This window comes from Pempheris klunzingeri, chromosome 15 (assembly GCF_042242105.1).
Source record: "Pempheris klunzingeri isolate RE-2024b chromosome 15, fPemKlu1.hap1, whole genome shotgun sequence".
Lineage (NCBI taxonomy): Eukaryota > Metazoa > Chordata > Actinopteri > Acropomatiformes > Pempheridae > Pempheris > Pempheris klunzingeri.
In genome coordinates, this window is record NC_092026.1 from 20185629 (window position 1) to 20206367 (window position 20739).

The 20739-nt window shown below is 41.0% G+C and overlaps 2 protein-coding genes across 2 annotated transcripts; both read right to left on the reverse strand.

The window, feature by feature from the left end:
• Positions 1-7: 7 nt before the first annotated feature.
• copa (COPI coat complex subunit alpha) lies at positions 8-12566 on the reverse strand. Its single transcript, XM_070844725.1, has 30 exons — positions 12372-12566; positions 11904-12017; positions 11734-11807; positions 11496-11576; positions 11256-11332; positions 10936-11045; positions 9195-9304; positions 8628-8727; positions 8143-8361; positions 7730-7880; positions 7532-7598; positions 7341-7416; positions 7069-7151; positions 6414-6639; positions 6063-6201; positions 4846-5008; positions 4556-4702; positions 4206-4395; positions 3994-4089; positions 3715-3803; positions 3370-3493; positions 3058-3147; positions 2829-2929; positions 2461-2604; positions 2209-2349; positions 1925-2107; positions 1658-1768; positions 1373-1534; positions 1055-1249; positions 8-414 (listed from the first exon to the last, which is right to left on the reverse strand). Exons 1-30 carry the CDS (start codon positions 12409-12411, stop codon positions 355-357), a joined length of 3663 nt encoding a protein of 1220 aa, XP_070700826.1. The 5' UTR covers positions 12412-12566; the 3' UTR covers positions 8-354.
• A 1272-nt stretch (positions 12567-13838) lies between these two features.
• On the reverse strand, positions 13839-19306 carry pex19 (peroxisomal biogenesis factor 19). Its single transcript, XM_070845748.1, has 8 exons — positions 19219-19306; positions 18123-18211; positions 17210-17372; positions 17026-17111; positions 16748-16927; positions 16490-16660; positions 15802-15846; positions 13839-15398 (listed from the first exon to the last, which is right to left on the reverse strand). The coding sequence occupies exons 1-8, from the start codon at positions 19280-19282 to the stop codon at positions 15312-15314; spliced, it is 885 nt and encodes a 294-aa protein (XP_070701849.1). The 5' UTR covers positions 19283-19306; the 3' UTR covers positions 13839-15311.
• Positions 19307-20739: the final 1433 nt, after the last annotated feature.

Genomic DNA, 20739 nt, shown 5'->3' on the forward strand with positions numbered 1-20739 from the left:
AATTCCATTGGTTAATCAGGCATTTTTATTGTATTTTCCCTCCAGATACACAGAGCAGTGCTGCTCATTTTGAATTATTCATCTCATACAAGTCGGAAAAGAGACATTAGTTAGGTTTTTCATAAAGCCACAGCACATAAATGACGCAGCAGCACTTACAACAAGAAGCTTTTGCAGGATAGGCGATGTGTGGAATAAGAAATTTAAAAGGATTAAAGAAGTTTAACATCACTGTGAGCAAACATCTTGTATATATATCTCCGCTTTAATTTCTCATATTATTTCTACAGAGTAAGAGGATGTGTTTTTCTGAACAGATCATTCTTCTCTCTGCTTCATCTTCTTCAACTCCTCTTAACGAAACTGAAGCGGACTCACACGCAGGCCGATCACGTCCTTACCGATCTCTGTCACCTAAAAAAATAACGATATTAAAAAGGTTAGAGATTACAGGGGGCAAACAATGAATGAGATAATCAATAAGTCTTTTTTTTTTTTTTTTTTTAAATCAAGATTTTGTTTAGCATTTTGCCTTTTTAATGCACAGTAGAAACCCACAGTGTGTTTCATGACCAACAAATGTTTTTTGTTTACAAATGTTCATGAATGTGTCTTCTTTATCAACAGATACCAACCAACTTGAATAAATGTCAGTATTCTATATATGTGATACAGTTAATTCAATTAGTAACATTTCACTCATGCACTCGTTACTACTATAGGGACTATTGTACATGTATTTTACTGTAATTCCATATTTGTAGTGAAATCTGTTTTTATGACATTTACTGATATCTGAAAATTTGACTTGTATATGACAGACCAACTAGGGACAAGAGTTGAAAAGTAGCAATAGCTATAAACTCTCTGTGATCCCTTCAGTGCCAAGCTTGGTATTGCAACAATGTTGAATTGCGTCGTCCCCATGAAATAAAATCGAAATAAATACATATTTTATCTCTTAAACACCTTTGTCTTAATAAAGTATAATAGAAATTAATGATTTGGAAAAGCTTTTCAGGTTGACTGGAGTTGTACACGAGGTTCGACCTACCTGTGTGACCCTGCAGATCTGGCCTTTGTACGTAGGGCAGTAGCAGGCTCCAGACAGAGGGCACTTCTCAACAGGACGTCCACGGTACAGAGGGACGAAGGAGGCGCCGCACAGGTCGAATGGATTGTGGGGGTCGTAGTTCAACTGGTGGGCGTCTGTCAGGGTCTTCTCACAGGCTGCCAAAATCTTGCGGGTCTGTAAGGTTTAACATGATGGTAAGAGATGAGAAAACAGGATAGCGCTATCCATTTAAAACTGAAAACTTAGAATGTCAATAAGAATCCGGCTGAATGAGGCTACGGGTGTCGCACAACCAACCTGCTGTGCAACATCTGGCTTCGGCCCCAGCTCGAGCAGTCGTCGTGCAAAGCCGGCGGCTGTCTTGAAGTTACGCAGTTTGAAGAAGAGGTTCAGAGCTGTGCGCAACACCAGCACCATGTGGACTGGCTGGAGATTACAGTGGGTGAAGTAGGCAGCCATCTGTAGGGAAAACACACACATACATGAAAAAAAAAATTATGCTTTGGAATGACACAGAAGGATGAAAAACAATCTCTGTTATACACATTTTGGCAGGCAAGTTAGCAAGCTGCATGTATTTACCTCACACAGCCTCTTCTGCTGTTCCAATGTGTCTTTCGGCAATTTCTTCCTTTCTGTCTCCATGGTCAGACCCACTATGTACTCTCTGCAAATTGTGATCAGCTGCTGAGCCTGAAACACACACACACAGATCCCAATGAGGTCAAATTTCTACATCTGTGTGAATTACATTACTGTTTGAAAGTCATATACCCCATGTGCAGCCCTACATGCAGGACACATTGCAGAAGTTTGTGCTGCATGGAGTTTAAACTGATTGCAGCTCACCTCTGCAATTTCCTGCTTGTTATCAACCACCAGCAGAGGAACAGAGAGCAGGATGGCTCTGAAGCGTTCGACAGCTTCCTCAAATCGCCCGGCTGTGGTCAGCTGGTAGCACTGCTGCAGACGGGCAATGAGGTCGGAGAGGCGCAGGCCCACAGCAGGCAGTCCTTGCTTTGCCCCACAGTCCTAAGAAATAAAAACATTTGTGTATCGTGTACATTCACTAAAAATGTGATTAGAAGCAATATGCGATTCTTTTTAGAGAGAAAAAGCAGTTGTAGCTGTACCTTCCAGTTTCTCTGGGGATGGCTCCGCAGGCAGGGCAGGGAGGGCAGCCCCAGGTAACAGGTGCGCCCTCTGGACAGCGTCTGCATGAACAGCGTCTTGTAGGGGCCGAAGTTCACAACCCCCACCTGGTCGTGGAGCAACTGTGGTACAGGGGGGAGGAGTTAATGCCAGTAAAGTAACACTAAAGCATCGTCACCACACCCTATTTTAAAAACAAGGAATTGAAAATCAATATGAAATTGTGTACATACTCTCATAGCAGTTTCAAAAGAGCCAGCCAGGATGTGGTCTACTGGCAGCTGGGAGTTGTTGCACCACATCTGTGTAGGACTCATGCCCTTGGTTGGTGGGACAAAGAAGCCGTCTTCTGCTCCTCCACCTGCAGCCGGCATGTCCTGATGGTTGGAAGAAAAACATTGTAACAAGAAATTTCTACATTCACCATCATTATACTGTAACAGAGTACAAAAATAACTTGTGTTGAAGTGATGAAGTCCGAGGACAGATTAACACTGCAAAAATATGGGCATGTAATCTCAAAAAGACCTCGCTGTTCCTGTGTCTAGCATGTTATTGTTGTTTTATTGATGGTGGGATTTGTAAAGCTGTAGCCCCTCACCAGCTCTGGAGGAAGGTCCAGGTCTTCCTCAACCTCCCAGCCTCCTCCCTCCTCTTTCACTCCTTCATCCCCTAATCCTTCCTGGGCATCCATGAAGCCATCTGAGAGACAGAGAAAGACGAAAAAACAATAAATATCAATTTACACGACATTGCAGCATTGACAATGCAGCACAATTTGTCCACTGAAAGGTCAGGTGTAAAATATCCTTTAGTTATGCTGTATCTACCTTCATCCAGCTGAAGCTCAGCATCGTCTCCCCAGCCTTCGCCTCCTGGGGCTTCCATGTCCAAGTCGGCAGCCATCTGACCGGCCTTCCCTACAACAGAAAAACATTGATATCACACATCAGCTTTTACAAAAAAAACATTTTGACTTTCAACACTTGGAAAACATTTCTCAGTGGTGCATAAAAGCAGATTAGTGGCCTGAAATACATCACAATTCACTCAACTGTCTTTATTGTATATATATTACATGTATTATACATGATTATATACAGTAATTGTGCGTCTGTCACATATCAAGAGTGATGACCCACCCTTCGCTGCAATGGCTCCCTCAAAGAAGCCCTTTGATACGGTAAGCAGAGGCCAGTTGGTGTCCAGAGGGTTGATGGGTGGAGAGGGCTGCAGCAGCTGTGCATTGGGATCGACCTCTGGCACCTATAAGACCCAAGACCCACCATTATTTTACCTATTTTATGTATTAATCCACAAACATGAGAGTAATTTCGTTGTCTGAGCCTGTGCTGCACCTGAAGTGTAAAACTGCTGCGCTATACAGAAAAAAAACCTATTGAGTGCACTAAATTCTGCTTCAGGCTGTATGTTGTGGTCGTCCATGTTTAGTGTTTGAAGGTACAGAGAATGTTTTCTCAACACACCGTCTCCTTTTCTGGATCAAAGGTCTCCTTTAGCGCCTCAGCCTCTTCATCCAGCCCATGAGTGGCGGCAGTCAGGTAAGCCAAAGACTCTGGAAACATGCACACAAACAGTTACACATGTTGGCTTCTTGTTCTGTTGTGCAACAACGCTGTTTTGTTTTAGTAATTTATTTATGCAGACGACAAGAACACTGAGCATCAAATTCAACTGCAGCGATGGAAAGAGTAAAACAGAGAAAATATGAGTGAATAACTGATGAAGGCGGCACTTAAACTCACTCTGTCCACAGTTCTTCAGGATGCGGACCCTCTCACTGACATCTCCCAGGTAGAGAGCTGCCTGGTAGTGACCACTCATGTCCTTCCTGATCTCAGCTATGAAGAAAGAGTGCATACATATTAGATACAAGTTCCTTCACATGCAAGACACACAAACCTCCACAATGCACAATTGAAAATACTTAAACAAACAAACAGTCTCCTTCTCTCACCGATCTTCATCATCTTGCGCAGCTTGGCCAGGTTGCCAGTGATGAGGTAGAGGAAGGTGAGCTTGTCAAAGTTCTTGGTCCTCTGGTAGCACATTTCCACGACCTGGTGGTGACCCTGCAGCAGTGCTGCTTCACCCAGACGCTCCCAGCAGCTGCGTTCATCCAGAGCCTTGGCGGCCTCCAGAGCCACCTAATGTATGGAGAAGGAGAAATGTTTAAAAAAAAAATTTAAAAAGTTTCTCAGGTATGAATGAACCAATGAACCAAGCAGCAGAGGGATTTACAAAAAAAAAACATGATTTAGAAAAAGTGCATGTCTTAATTATACAGTTTGTCAAGCAGCAGCTCACCTCAATGTTTCCACACTCCAGAGCCAAACTAAAGCGGGTCTTCTCATCTTTGACAAAGTGAAGCGCCACCTCAGGGTAGCCCTTCTTCTGCAGGTAGGCAATGATGGACTGGCCCACCAGCTTGGCATTACGCACCATGTGGAGCACCTGGAGGGACAGTGGCAAACCCAGCATTAACGTAAAGACTACAAAAATGAACCTAAGATTATGTTATCTAAAATATTGCAAAGAGGAAGGTACCCTATACTCTGCTAAACCATTCATAAAAACAGTGATCACTGAGGACACACCTCATCATATTTGCGGTTGACCAGAGCCAGTTTGAAGCGGTACTCTGTGGGGTCGATAGTGAGGACGCGCGGCCTGCACTCCCTGTCCAGGCAGTAAACACTGTTTCCTCTCACACGGGTCACGTAGATAGGTAGGTCCAGGGTCCTGATGATGCCATGATCACTGCAGGGCAACACAAAGTACCATGTTAGTTGTTTTCAGAAATACCCCATCACCAATAGATGTGTGATGGCATTTTGCCATGTCAAGTAAGTCTCTGTGGTGATTATTGCTAAACTGTGTTAGATCTGTCTGTATACAATTTATATTTTTTACTTTTGTGTTTGAAGTTTATTCTTATTCTTTTGGAGCTGTGTGCAACAAAAAACAATTTCCCCCTGGGGATTATTAAAGGAATTCTGATTCCTGATCCTGATTTAAAAGGGATTCTTTGCTGATTTCAACCAGCTTTGCATCATTACAATGTGGGTAGAACAGGATATGCAAATAAACAATGTTTAACTTTCCTTCGTGCCGCCTGCACCAAGAGCTTCCTGCTCTGAAAGACTTATTGGCTGCGGAGCTGCGGTCCCACTGAATAGCTGACTTAATAAAATATCATTGTTATTTTACTGCTAAGTCAGTCAGTCATTCAATCAAACAGACACAGAGCCAGCAGGTGATGTGAAATGCATTATCCTGCAAACTTTGAGAGCCGGGAACACAGAATAAATTTAAACATTGCCAAGTATCAACTGGCTCTCTATCATTACAATGTGGGTAGTACTTTGTATGCCAGTGAACAAAGTATCCCTTTATAAAAAAGTCACGAAACAACCTCTGCAGCACATCAAGTTTCTGAAGGTAAAGTATACAAGTCGAGTTAAGTCTCTGTGTTGAAAGAAACTTAAACTAGCAAGCACTCACATAACCTGTGCTGCTGGGTGCTTTGCACTATAAAAGAAAGGTGCTTTCATCTTTGAAATCAGGTCAGTGAAGGCACTGATGGGAAAACGTTTGCTAACCACCAGTCTGGTACATTTGTCTACACTTGCAGTCAATACAGAGATATCTCAACGAGATCCTATTATCTTTTCTGTATCTAGTTTAATAAAAGTTAAACTAACAGGTGAGTGTTTGAATCTGCCGCTGCACAAAGTGGAGGCAGTTTATCTGGCTGATAACAGACAACTGTTGTGTTAAATGAACGCTGCTTGTTTGTTTAAGTGGCACATACCCAGAGGTAAGAGCATATTTGATGTGGTTGGAGGTGGTGTAGATGAAGACTCCACTCTCGTCCCAGGCTCCACTCTTAACCCTGATGTTCTCATGAATGTTGCACAGACTCTCCAGTTTACGGTTACAGATCATGATGGCTGAGGGATGAAAAACACAGCAAAAGAGATTTAGATTACCAGATTAGATTTTACCAAGCCTGTGGTAATCTTGAATGACATCAAATTAGTGCCTTCCCTGGTTTGACTAATGTTGTCCAAATAGGGCTCATGTGACATGTGATGTGATAAAGGTTTTCTAACTCTGTGTTAAGTGTCCTTGTCTGTGCCAGATATTCATCTTATCTACCCACCGTGTTTAGCCAGCAGAGCCACGTGGCTGGTGTCGGCACTCCACACCACGTACTTGACCTTGGCGATCTTAACCGTGGCCAGAGATCGTTTCTGCTGCACGTCGAACAGCGTGACACCATCAGCGTCGCGCAGAAGCAGCGAGCCCGTCCCGGCGTAGAAAATTTCCTCACAGCTCGGCACCTGAACTTTCTTCACAATTTCATTCTTCAGGTTCTTAATCAGCAGCTACAAAGGAACGGGAAACATTATCAGAAGAGCTGATTTTAAGTTAGATTTACGGATTAATATGCAGAGAACACAGATATGAAGATTGAAAGACATTTTAAGTCAAAACCTTTTATATGATAATGTGCAATGAACAACTATATTATAATCAGAATTTATTTTTTGTGAAAATGCTCATCCTAAATTTAACTGTAAATTTAACTTTGCAAACGTATGTCTGCTGATTAACTATTGATTAGCATGTACATCCTCATCTGACTGTGCTTTTCATTATCACATAGACTTCAACTATTAATCACAATGATTCTTATCAAACTATGAACAGGAGAACATCTTCTCACACATTTCCAAGTTGAAACCTGTGTCAAAATATTACTTTGTTCTTTTTCAGAACCTTTCCATATTTTCTAGACTTGCAAACAGACTTACAGAGTGCATACGGTCCAGGACAGCAAATCTGTTCCTGGCTACCCAGACTGCAGTCAGACCAGAGGACCTTTTCCCTTCCGGTGCTGAAAAAAGACAGCAATGGTACAGTATATTTAAAACTATCCAACTTCTTTGCATCTGCTCAACAACAGTTGGAGTGTTTTCAAGTAACAGCAGTGTTACAGCAGAAAGCAAATCACTGTTTTCTACTTCCTGCTGACTAAAGCAAAGTGTGGGGAAAACAGTATAACTTCAGTGAGGTGTTTCTTTACCATCAGGGTTCTGAGAGTCGCTTTCTTTGGGAATAGAGTAAAGGTCATAGGTGCTGTTCTCCAGGTTGGTCGCCCTCTGCAGGAGGTAAAGAGCATTACAAAAAATATCTGGAAAACATCTAACATTAGTGTCTGCATTTACCAGAAAGGAATCAACGTGGGTGGGTGTGATTTGAGTGAGAGAAACTTACAGTGCAGAGTAGGACAGCGTTCTCAGCAGGGTTGTAAGACATGCTAAACACGGGGAACTTTGACCCACTGGGAAAAAATATATATCACAGCATGTTACAGCCACTGGTGTCTTACGTGTTACTGTGTACTTACACATAAGTCTAAAATCAATCAGACAGAGTGGAGTAATTGCACTCCATAGAGAAAAAACGGCCTACCTGCGTAGCTGCATGACAGCAGTGTCCTTGCTGCTGTTGAAGTCCAGCTGGCGGAGGAAACGGTCCTTGACGTAGTACAGCATGTTGCCGTGCACGGCGTATGCTGGACGCTCACGCTCCAGCTTGAACACAATCATGCCACTGTCATGACCTGAAGGATACACAGACAGTCTTTCAGTGTAATAGTCATATGGTTTAAATGTGAAGGGTGCCAATTTTAATGGGAAAAAGTCAGACATGATCAAATCCTACACACAGGTGTTTTAAATGTTGTACTTTGTGGTATTTTAAGGCAGAATTATTTGTAAACCTTCATATCCAAACACTGAACTCATAAACTGGATATTCTTAAGCAGGAAACTACTTTCCCTTTGACTCTGTTGATGTGTACAGATACAGACGTCACCACCCACCAGCAGCAAACAGGTTGAGGTTTGGGTGAGCCCCCAGCACCCAGAAGCGATCGTGGTCCCGACGGAAGGTCTGCACTCCGGTCCGTTTGGACATATCCCACACCCGGATGCTCTTGTCCTCAGAGTTGGACAGGATGAGCTCCTGGCGCGGGTGGAAGACGGCACAGGACACGTTGTTGTAGTGACCGCGGCACGTATCCAGCTCCCATGCCTTGGATTCTGGACAGCAGAACAAAGAGAGGATATAATCCAATAAACTACTACACAATTACGTTATAATAATTACATTAAAGATCCTTTTAACTACCAAATCAAGCACATTATTCCCATAATTATTATACCCATAATAATGAGGCTTTGATGAAAAAAGTAAATGAAAAACAAAACTTCCATTAACATTAACTGAAACACATCAGAAAATGTTAACAGGGCGTCAGTTATCATTGGCACGTGGCAGCAGATAGTTGACAATCCGAGTCACTCACCATTCATTCTCCAGATCTTGACCTGCCTGTCATCAGCTCCAGACACAATGAGGGGCATGCTGGGGTGGAAGGCGGCCCAGTTGACCCCACGGTCGTGACCCTGGACAAAGATATGTAAAGTCAAGTCACACAAATCCAAACAGATGCAACACTGAAGCCAAAGACTGAAGGCTTCATGAACACTGAAACGCTAACTGTCTTCTTTGGGGAAGTAAAAAAATTCACATCCAATTACACCTAAATAAAATGAAATCAATTATCCTCTATTACACATTTTTGCAGAAATATGTTAATGTTATGGAAACCATCAACCCCTTTCCCCTCTACTCCTGATGGAGGTGTAGAAAATCAAAAGATAAGTGTGACATTGCTTGGTTGTAACAATTTTCCACCGATGGCGATGTTATTTTATTTCCGTGGGTGGGACCTTGACAGATAATAACTCAGGACTCAAAAACACACACAATATAATTTGGAAAGCTGCTTATGTTTGCTACATTAGGCACAAAACTCTACAAAAAAAATAAAATCATATATTCATACATACACGTAAAACTCTCTGCTCACCTCAAGGACGTGCTTGACAACAGCATCTGAGGCCCCAAACAAGTCAACACCAGAGATGCCACGCACCTCTGTCTCCACAGCGCCTGGAGACAGGTTCTTCTTCCTCAGACCTGGAACCAACATTCAAGGCACCGCGTGCAAGGAAGGAGCCATATTCATGTTACACAGGACACAACCACAGTACAGGGGAGGATGAAAAAGAAGATATAAATTCATTAAAATAAGTCAAATATGAAGCAATGTCATACAGGGAGAGAAGCAACAGAGGAGAATTAGAAGGAGGGAGAACTGTTGGACTACTGAACACACACACAGGGTTGAATCACTCTAATGAAACCTCCGTTCTCTCATTCCCCACCAATTTGAGTCTGGAGACAATCATGGCTGCAACACTACTGATTGGGTTAATGAATCACTCGCATACAGATGAAAGTCATAATTACCTCCCTGGCTCAAATTAGATGAGAAAAAAAACAACTGAGAAAACACAGCTTGCATTCATGATTCCTGCCCTTTGAAAACAATGTGGCGAACAGATAGTTCAACAGTATGAAGAGATGACACAGGGAGGAAGAAATGACACTAGGAACCCAAGTGCAGGTGTGGATGTTTCCAGGGAGAGCATGGGATAAGGAGGACGCAGGGAGCGCGTGGATTTGGCTGATAGGAGTGGGGTGATTGGTGGTTGTAACGACGTGCTCTGATGGGGCGTTGGATGTCAGTTTTGTTTTCTTAAAGGCTCATGCATGTTTCTGCACAAATGTTTGAGTCACATGCAGCAGTTAATAGAGTCTAACATGTCACAGTTTGGGGTTAGAGATGAAGTTGGTAACATTAGAGTGACTTTAGCCACAGGAAATATAAACACTGTTGTATATTTCATGTTATACTTTGAGTAGCAAAGCCTGCCGTGCAAATGCCAGAGTTTAAAAACATTTTAAAATGAGCAAGTTTGTGAGAGACACACTTAGTTAGTAGTTATTACTATTTTTCTTGGTGCAATTTTAAGCCAAGGAAATGGTAAACAGTGGTAACAGTGTGGGAAGCAGTATAGACAACTTATAATGAATGTAGGAGTTTAAAAAAACAACCCTTCTTTTCATTCTAAATGGCTGCCGTGCATGTAACATGGTGAGTCAAGCATGAAGATTTTATGTCCTGATATGAAGTCACTTAGCAGCTCATAAAAACTGGATGTATTAATGCAATCATGCACAATGTAAGAAAACATGAAAGCACAAATTCCCAAGACAAGAGACAACAACAGATCCACATCTTAAGCATGTTCACATGTAAGAAAGTGATAGTAGAGGTCAGCCACTTTAGTTAGTGAGAAGACAAAATAGAAGCAAGAAACACTCTCAACGAACAAAGATCTTAAGAGCATGCAGAGGCACAGAAACACCTTTCACATTATACATTTGTTTGTCTTTTTTTTTTAAAACTGATTTGCAAACGTCATTTACTTTATTTCAGAAAACGTATTTACAGAGCAGTATTTCAAATACCACACTATAAATTTGTTCTGAAAGTGCATCTATTTCCCTGTCTTTCCTGAAAGGAGAGGTGTTTCTGCAAACAGCCCACAGAGATTTGTCCTCTACAAGTAGGAGAGGAAGAAGTACTGGTGCAGGACTTGATGTTCATCCTGTTCCAGCTTCTTCCTCGTCCTTTGTACCACTCTGCCCTCCCACCCCTTTCCTCAACCCTGTCCTCTGGTCCGCCGTCCCCAGGCCCTCACCGGAAATATCCCACACTCGCACGGTCTGGTCCAGACTGGCCGACACCACCAGGTCCTCAGATGGGTGGAACTGGGCACACATCACATAGTGATTATGGCCAGTCAGCACACTGTGGATAAGGAGGAAAGAAGGGATATACTCAGAAATGTTGATAATTCAATATTTCCCTCCACAGTAATAAGTTGGTTGTGGGTGTTGTATAATGAGATTTGTGCAGGATGTGACATCAACGTAAATGCCCAGTGTTTCTTTCTAAAAACTGAACGCGTGAAAATTAAATTGTGTTACTCAGTTTAAAAAAAACTTCAGTGCGTCTTACCAGACGCAGGTCCTAGACTGCCAGTTCCAGATGCGAATAGTCTGGTCATCTGAGGCACTCAGAATCCAGGGGTACTCCTACAGAAAGGAAAATGATTGAATGAATACATTCATTCATAAGCTTCAGAGTGACTTTTTTGGCATGGACGACAAAATACCAAGTTAGTGATACTCTGTATGTTGAAATCAGTGATGAAATTAATAATAATAAGAGGTATTTTAGAGTGGCAGAATAACTCACATGGTGGAAGAAGGTGGTTCTGATGTAGTCCAGATGTCCAAGGAGAGTGAAGAGGCAGCGTCTCAGCTTGTAGTTCCACACCTGGTCAAAATAGGGGCATTTATTCAGCACATAAATGTATAGAGTATATGGAGTATTGATAAGATAGATATTCAAGAAATAACAGCACCATGCAACAATCTCTAACATCTAAGACGCATTTGTACGTGGCAACAGATAAGTGCAAAGGCTGTCTCACCTTAATTTTGTAGTCATCTCCTCCAGACACAAACAGAGGCTGCTGTTTGTGGAAATCAATTCCTCTGACGGGGCCTGTAGGTGAAGATACATCACATATCTATCAACAACAAAGTGTGGAAGATGGGGATAGTAAATAATAATAATAATATAGCCACATCACTGCCTCACCATCATGCTCGTCAAACTTGTCAATCAGTGTGCACATCCGATAGTCCCACAGCTGGATGACTCCATTGTGCAAACTTGCAAGCACCCATGGCCTCTTAGGATGGAAACTTAGGCCTAAAATGTAAGACAGTTGGGCAGCTATCTCATACCATCACTCAGATCATCACACTTCAGAAAATAAGAGCTCAGCTTACTTTATAATAGCTATGAAACCTTGATGAGTGGTCAAGTTGAAGTAACGTTAGTGTGGTTCGTTATGCTAAGTAGCTGAAGAAACATACATGTAGAGCCCGTTCAACGTCAGTACAATTGAATACATAAATCATTTAAAGTTGTGATGGATAAGCCTCTTATAACAAGCAACTAATTCATCGACATTTTGAACATTAAATTGATAAATAAATGAGCCGTATAACGTCTGCTAGCTAACGTTAGCTTGTATGCTAACAGCAGCTAACAAACTCTTACCTTTGACACGGGCCGACTTCGTTTCAAATTTTGTCAACATCGTGATTTGACAGTACTTGAAGTCGTACTTTTGATGCTGTGGTCAAATTGCACCACACACGAACGGTAAAAACAACTCAAATGCTCCAGACAGGTGAGCTCAGGCGACCTGATCGCCTTCGCCCATTTAGCTGATGATTCTCCTTTTTCCTGACACGTAGCTCGGTTTGTCTTCCGGTTTTGAACAATAAAGTTGTGCAGTGAAAATCTGACGCAGAAAGCTCCACGACGGCGGCACGTAGAAATACAACACTTAGACCTGAAGTGAGGGTCCCGCTAACTATATTATCTTTATCACCTACATATTGAAATACTTCTTCGAATATATATATATATATATATATATATATACATACACACACACACACACACACACACACACACATATATATATATATTATAATATTGATAATCATTACATTAACTGCAGCTCAATTGTGAGAAGATAAATGTGAGGAGAGTAGAAAAAATGGACATAAAACTACAAAAGATATATGATATAAATACACTATAAACATAGATATACTACATATGCCCTCCATGTATACAGATATACCCATGGATTGTTAAATTGCACTAGAAATATCACATGATCTCCAAGTGATCATTGGGTCCCCTGAAAAAAAACAGAAACTTGACTATCTACAGTTTGATGGCAACTGGGTAAACACCACCTGCTGATGAAGACCATGTGATTTGATCGAAAGTCAACAAACTTAACAAGAAATGGGAAATTTCCACAAAAAGCTTCAGGAAAAAAAGGACAGCATTTAGATCGTTTGCACAAAACAAAACATGAAAGTACTCCATAATAGTAGAATTTCAAAAATAAGTTTAATAAAAGGCTACTTTCACATATTATTACTGATGAATTACTGCGTAATCAGCATTTTGAGGAACACTTTAGCTCCAAATAATACTCAGACTGTATAAACTTTGTCTCTTAGCAATACACTGTTTTTATTGCTACCTTCAACATATGTGTCTAAATAGAGCATATTTGTGCGTTTTATATTCTTACTCTGCAATATGTTCTTATTTTTAACATACTCACATTTGCCTCATTGCTTTCAGGTTCAATGCACATTTACACTTCAGATGTTTGCTGCTTTTACGTTTTGTTTGATGTGTTGCCAGTTTTAAGATCTGGTCTTACAACTTTACTTCTTTTTAATGACATTTCTTCCAGTAAAATGATGAATCTGCTCAACACTGTGTTTACTATGGGAAGTTTAATGTAGAGCAATGAATAATATAGAATAAGCTGAAGCTACAGTCTTAATCTGCTATGTTAGTTGCTTTACAAACACAAAAAAAAGAGCATAATTGAAACACTGAGGTATATAAATAAAAATGTGTACTTATGCTCTATCACTTGCTGCTACTAATGTAAAAGTCACGATGAATAATAATCCACAACAACAAAAATTAACTTGCATTATATCATTACTTTATTTCATGTATTTACAAAACAAAACAAAATAGTGTCATTTCACAGGTTGCATTTTTTTTTTCTCGGTGCTCCGGGCATGTTTGCATCGGCCCTGAGAGTTGAATAGATCGTACCCCCGCCTCCCCTCCCCTGTGATGAAAACCACAGGCCTTTACGGACCTCCACAGCAGCCTCCGCTCAGCTGTGTTCGATGTAAATCTGGTGCACGGCTGACTGAATCCTTTCACAGTGCCCCTTTATTATGCCGTTATTGATGAGCTGATGGTTGTGTGATTTCTAGACCTCTCTCTGTCGTCGGTGAAAAGTGCCCGCTGGAGTAAACAAACCCACCAACCACGGCCAAAATGTGCTAACATCAGGCTGTCGAGGTCTTACCCAACAGTGCATCCGCATGAATTACAGACATGACTCTGTACCCGTGTGACATGGGATGTTAGCATTTTTTTTCGGGAAAGAGCATAATGTATTTTTAATGGAGGGTACAGGATATACATACATGTTATCAGGTGGTAAACACTTGAGTGTTTTTCTTTCCTAGCAGGGATCCTGTACCAAAGAAAACGTCACTTTGCACATTCAATAACACTGGGAATCACAAGGGAAGCACAGTAACTCTACACTATAATGATCACTGTAACCACAGCAAAGGCATCCAGGAATCATCATCTCAATCATTTCAAATCAATGCCTGGGAATGGGGAATAACAACGGGTCCTTTTAAATTAGTCGGCTGAATTACAGAAGGTGCTGGGAACATCTCAATCATTATTAGTCTTTTTAATTCTTTAAATAATAAACAAATGTGCAATTGTTTTTTTTCCAGTTTGCTTAAACATTAACTCGTTAATCTAAATAATTACAGCCTGTACAGAAACAGATGTGTGTGTTTAATGAAGGACCAAAGAATTATCACTAACTTGGTGTAAACCAGGGATGATATTGCAAATTTACACCATTTTAAAACTATGATTTTAAGTGCTAAATATTTACCTTATGATGAGACCTAAAATAACTTACAACTTAAAATTAACTTTGAAAAGGCACCGTTTATACCCGTGAAGTGGTTTGATAGATTTTACCGTGAGGCTAAACAGCATTGTAAAAACAACATGGAGAACGGCAGTAGCATTTTCTTTTTAAAGGAATGCTGTTAAAACTAAACCTGTGAATGGCAGCCGCTGACAAACTAATGAAGTAAAATGTTCACAGTTGTGCGCATTTTTTTGACAGAAGAGAGTGTGTTTGTGCGTGTGGTTCCTGTAGGTTTTTCATGCCTCCTGTTGTTTCTGCATCCACACACCTTCTACCAGAGGGAGAACAGTGTCGACGGTCTGGTTGCTCTCCTGCCCGACCTTTGCTTCACACTCCTTCACTGCCTGTCGTTGACGCACACAGGGTGACCCTCTGGCTCCGGCGCTTCTGTTCTATTGGACAGCACCGCCACCTCGTCACATGATGGAGCACTGCTCTGCCGCCCCGGCCCCGGGGCCTCCTGCAAGGTTTAGGGACTCCATGTCAAAGTTAAAGCCTGGAGGCTGGAGGGGAAGAACACAGAGGAAGAGTGCTGTCATGTCAAAGCAAGGCAAAATGACAAAACAAACCAAGAAACTATACAAAGTTGTCAACTGTCAGAGAATTTTCCTTATTGTTTATACAGTGGTAGCTATCCCTATAATATCTCTGTGTTAAGCATCAACCTGGGTATTGTCACAAACAAGCAAATACCCAAAGAGGAATGTGAGAACCAAGTAGAGTTAGATGTGATGAGAAAATACAGGAAATGCAGGAAAGTGTACTTTGTTCTAAATTAAATTGGAAAACGTTATAGAAAATGTACATCACGTCAAACGAATACACTCCAAACACCTCAGATGTCAAGATATTTTCTCTCACTGAAGACAGCAGAGAAACACGTGTAGAAATCAGTGGAGAACTCACCGCATCACCTGCTAGCTCTTTGGGTGGTTGGCCAAGGTCTTGCAGCTGTAAGCAAAAAGGATTAGAATCTGTGATGACTTTCACTCTCAACAAGCCAAAGTCTGTTCACATTAAAGTCAACGACACGGTTTGTAAGCTATGGCCTCAGGTAAGCACTAACATAAGGCATCAGTGTTGCCAAAAAGATGCTGGCTTCATACTGGAAACCTCCACACCTAAAATCTCAGAGGATTAACACATATTATTGGTGACAAGAATGCATGGTGCTGGAGCTGGTGCTTGTTCAGCACGGCATGCAATGGCAGATAAAATAAAAGGAACTGCTGTAATCACATTTCTATTTATTGCTAAATTTTAGATCCATGCGTTGTGCAAATATATACGAGATCCGTGGGTGTGGGGTGGGGTGGTGGGGTCGCCACTAGGTTTTTGTTTGTTTTTTTGTTTTATGCTGTATTGTATTGAGGTTTTCTCTTGTGTTTTTGTTTGTATGTATCTGAAGCAAGAGAACAATAAAAAAAAAAGCACTTATGTAAGCACTTTATCAGATGCAGTCATAGTTGAATGCTGATCTTCATGAAGCATGAGGAAAAAGACACTGCAACAAAATCTACAAACAGATGTTTTCTTCTGTTTCATTCACAATTACCTATTCAACAACAAGATGCCAAATCCAGAGTGTGTCTACCTTTTGCATCAGGTCCATGATGTTCTCGAACGTGCTCTCCTTATCTTCTGACCCCTGATCCTCCCTCTCAAAGTGCTTGCAGATGTCTCCCATGATTTTGGCCTGCTGCTCATAGCGCTGGTAGTCCTCTGGGCTAAGGCTTGGCTTGTTAGCATCCAACCACTCTGGGTACTGTGAGGGTGAGCGACATGAGCGGATGAGTGACACTTGGTAGTGGAACTAGAGACTATAGTGATTGCTCGGAAAGCAGATGCAAACCTTAGAAGTGATCTCTTTGAGAGACGGATAAAGCACTTCCTTAGAGAGGAGATTCTGCATGATGGACTGCATGATAGGCAGGATGTTTGCGTCATCACCACCGCCTCCTCCTTCACCCCCCTCCTCCAATCCCAGGCCTTCGAGAGCCTTGACAAGGTCCTCTCCAGCTAGTCCTGAGGACTGTAAGGTACAGTACCAATAAACTGACTGTAAACTGTTCTGTGTTTGTGTCTCTCCAAACAGTTTCATGACAACTGACCAGTTCTGATGACACCCACCTGCAGGTTGTCTGCATTTTTGGCCAGGCCACGAAGCGTATCTTTAAGACATGAAGTAAATTCTTGTTGAGAGGCGGTGTCAGTGCCTATAAGTAGAACACACAGGCAATATTTAGCCTAAAGGAGCAAAACCATAAGAGAGGAACATATCAAAACAACAAACAATCCAATTTATAGAACTTACCGACTTTGCCTGCAGCCTCTGACAGTTTTTGGAAGTGCTGCAGTAATTCTGGCTCCTCCTGGGCCAGTTCACTCATGGCCTTCTCCCACTCCTCCTTGGCTTGGCTGGCCATGTCCCCCTCAAAGAGAGTCTCGAAGAGTTTGCAGTCTTCTAGCAGGGGTGGCTACAGAGGTGAGTAGAAAACATGTAAAGCAGCTACTAGACACCTCGAGGGGGGACTGTGAGCTCTAAATTGTATCAAGTCTTCTTTTCTTTTTCGTATTGAATAACCTCTTTGCCATCACAGGCATCTTGAAAATATATTCACCCCCAAAAAAGTTCCTGCTACTGAGAGAGCACTTTTTGGTGGACTTTTGTGGTAGTGCCTGAACCTTGCAGGTTTTGCAGGTTACACAACAAACAACCATCTGATCGACACATGTGGCGGCAGCAAAGGACAGGTTCTACAACTAAGAAAACAGAGAAAGAGGAACTGACCAAGTCGAGGACTAATAACAACAGACAAATACTTTGCATCTTTACAGAGCTGGGCCAGTTACCAGAAATGAATTTGAAAAAAAATCTAAGAAAGAGATCTTTTTCTCCTTTTGCCAAACTAGGCACAGCCTCTCCTTATTATCAGCACTGGCAGACACTCAAAAAACTTAAGACCACACTCCCTTTACAGTTTTAGTTATTAAAGTGAACAGGAAAAAAAATAGTTTATGGTATAATTATCCAACTCCTCGATCTTTACGTTGAATAAATTCATACAAAATGCATGATCAAGCATCATCCAGATGACAAATACAATTCAGTTATGAGACAACACACAGTTGAAGAAAACTGAGGACTGTGTTCGATTACATATGCAAATACTATATAACAAAATGCAAACACTGCAACTGAACCACCACAATACAAACTGACAGACCTTCTCGGCACCACTGTTGGCTGAGGAGGAAGTCGCAGCAGGTTCAGGGGCTGGAGGGGCTGACGTCTTGTCAAAGTCATCCAGCGCACCTGCAAGAAAGGCCAGTGGACTTTTCAACTAATTCAATAGTGCAAATGTTTTCCTTACTGGTAACACTGAGTAAGGTGTCTTCTTTAGTGCAATCCAATTAACATTTAAGGTCTCTTAAAGCTGTAAAAGCACGACTCTGATCTCTAATATTATGAATTAAGAAGGAACTACTTTGAGTTTAATTCTATAATTTGACCGATATTAAAATGAGTTCATACTGGTCATATTTTAAATTTATACTAATATTCAGTGTATCCTCATTGATACACTCTCATTTTAATGCAACACAATCAAACAACACCGCAAACTACAATATATAAAAACAATATGGTTAAATCACCAACTGTCCATATACTTGCAACAAAAACTGAAGATTATAACCTTCATAAAAGCTCGGGTTTATTGCAGAAATGTTATTTAGATTTTAGCTGGAAGTACTTCTATAATCTTACATCTTCACAGAAGCCATATGCCGTCTAAGGTCACATGTTTAACAAGTAAACACCATTAACTGAACCAAACAGATCCAACACACACACACAGGAGTACACAAACACAAGTAAAGAAAGGCAGAGACGCTCGCATTAATATTATCACTGACAGTAGAGCCGCCATGTTAAATCATCAGGGCTTCATTGTATATCAATCTGCTGTCTGCGATTAAAAGAAAATTCAAGGGCATAATGTGTGAAAACCGCTCGGTAGATCGGGAGTGCGGCTGAGTTAGCTAACATTAGCTACATAAAGTGCGTTATTCCATAGCTAACGTTACATACATTGGCAACTTTTATTTTAATATTTGATAGATTGTTATGACCGATTGTCAGCGATGATTTAAGCTACTTTGCCGACATTTGGGGTCCCACCGAGTGCATAAGCTAACCCTTGACACACAGACAGAGAGAGGGGGTGGGTCCCGGCGACAAATCGCAGCCGTTAATGCCCCCAAAACAATCCGCTCTGGGTAAACACAGGCTCCCCGTAGACAATAAATGTCAACCCTTACTGTCCAATAATTCGTCCAGTTCTGCATCGTGCTCGGTGGACGGTCCTCCTGCTCCCGACGCCATGATGTTACCTTCTCCAGCAGACAACCCACCGAGCAGGTCTCCGGAAAATTACGTATCTGTTGTCAAATGTCGCGGAACTCGTACGTCATGACGCACACGGGCTGAAATCTGACGCCCTCTGGCGGTAGTCATAGAAACCACAGACTCGTTAGATTTTAAATTGTTGTTTTTGACATACATTTTCATTAGTCGTCTTTTTTGGCAGAAACTTCCTTACTGGTTAAATCTGAAAATCAGCCGTATTTCATCCTTTGATTTAGGCTTGTTCCTCTAAGTCTAGTTTAAATGGACAACATTTAAATATTATAATAGATAGATAGATAGAAATAAATAAGACATTATTGCACATTGTCCAATTGTGTTCATGTGCTCTTTTACATCAAAGGAATTATAACTATAGTATATTTAGGCTACTCAAATTCACTACCTCTTTAAGGATATCTTTTTTTTATTAACAAAAGTGAATTACCAACATTATCACTGCAGGACTTTTATTTGTAACTTTACTGTGCTGTTGCTACTTTTACTCAAGTAAAGAATGATAATATTTTCTTGTTCATCCCTGCTCTTATGTTTACCACAGATTTGTGGTAAACATAACACATAACAACACATAACACAAATTGGATGACATAACTCTGTCATCCAATTTGCTTTATTCAATGCGATCAATAATGTAGTGTAATGCAACTATAGAACAGTAATGTAATATAACTAAGTACACTGACTTAAGCACTGCACATTACCAAGTTTTTCTACTTTATACATTAATTCTAATACATCTCAGAAGGAAACAGTGTGCTTTTACTCCACCACATTTATCTTAAATTACTTTGTAGATTAAAAATAATCCATCCTGCATTAGGAGTGCTTTTAGTTTTGGTCCTTATATTTTGATAGGTGATACATGCCAGTGAAATCTACATATCAGTCAGTGAAAAAAGTAAAAAATAGCAAGATTGCACATTGTTAAAAAAAAGAAAAAGAGAGAGAGAGAAGAAATTAGAAGAAATAAATCCTATTCTTTTTGCACACAGTCCGTGTCGTTACATTCCTCCTGTAGGTTTAATTGGTGGCACGTAAAGTGAGCAGTTTAAAACAAATTAAATCAACCATGTGAGCGCGTGCATGTGATCGCATGTTTCCCCTCTTCCGGTCTCTCGGACATTATTTTGAAACAGGAAACGCGTCATTTTAGAATCTTGGTAAATAAAAAGCGGTTGTCATGGGTTACAGCTGCGGTTGCCTGGGAACGCATACAAATAACGCAAGAATAACTGCGGGGCTGATAAATATTTAGCGTCATCTGGGCCGTGTCGATAGTAACGCTGATGGAGAGATATTTAAATAAAGATGATGACATTTTGGGTTTCCGCTACTAAATTAGTCCATTTTGTGATAAAATAATGCCAATTTAACATTAAGTTTTGCAGTGCATATTAACAAATGTCGCTTCC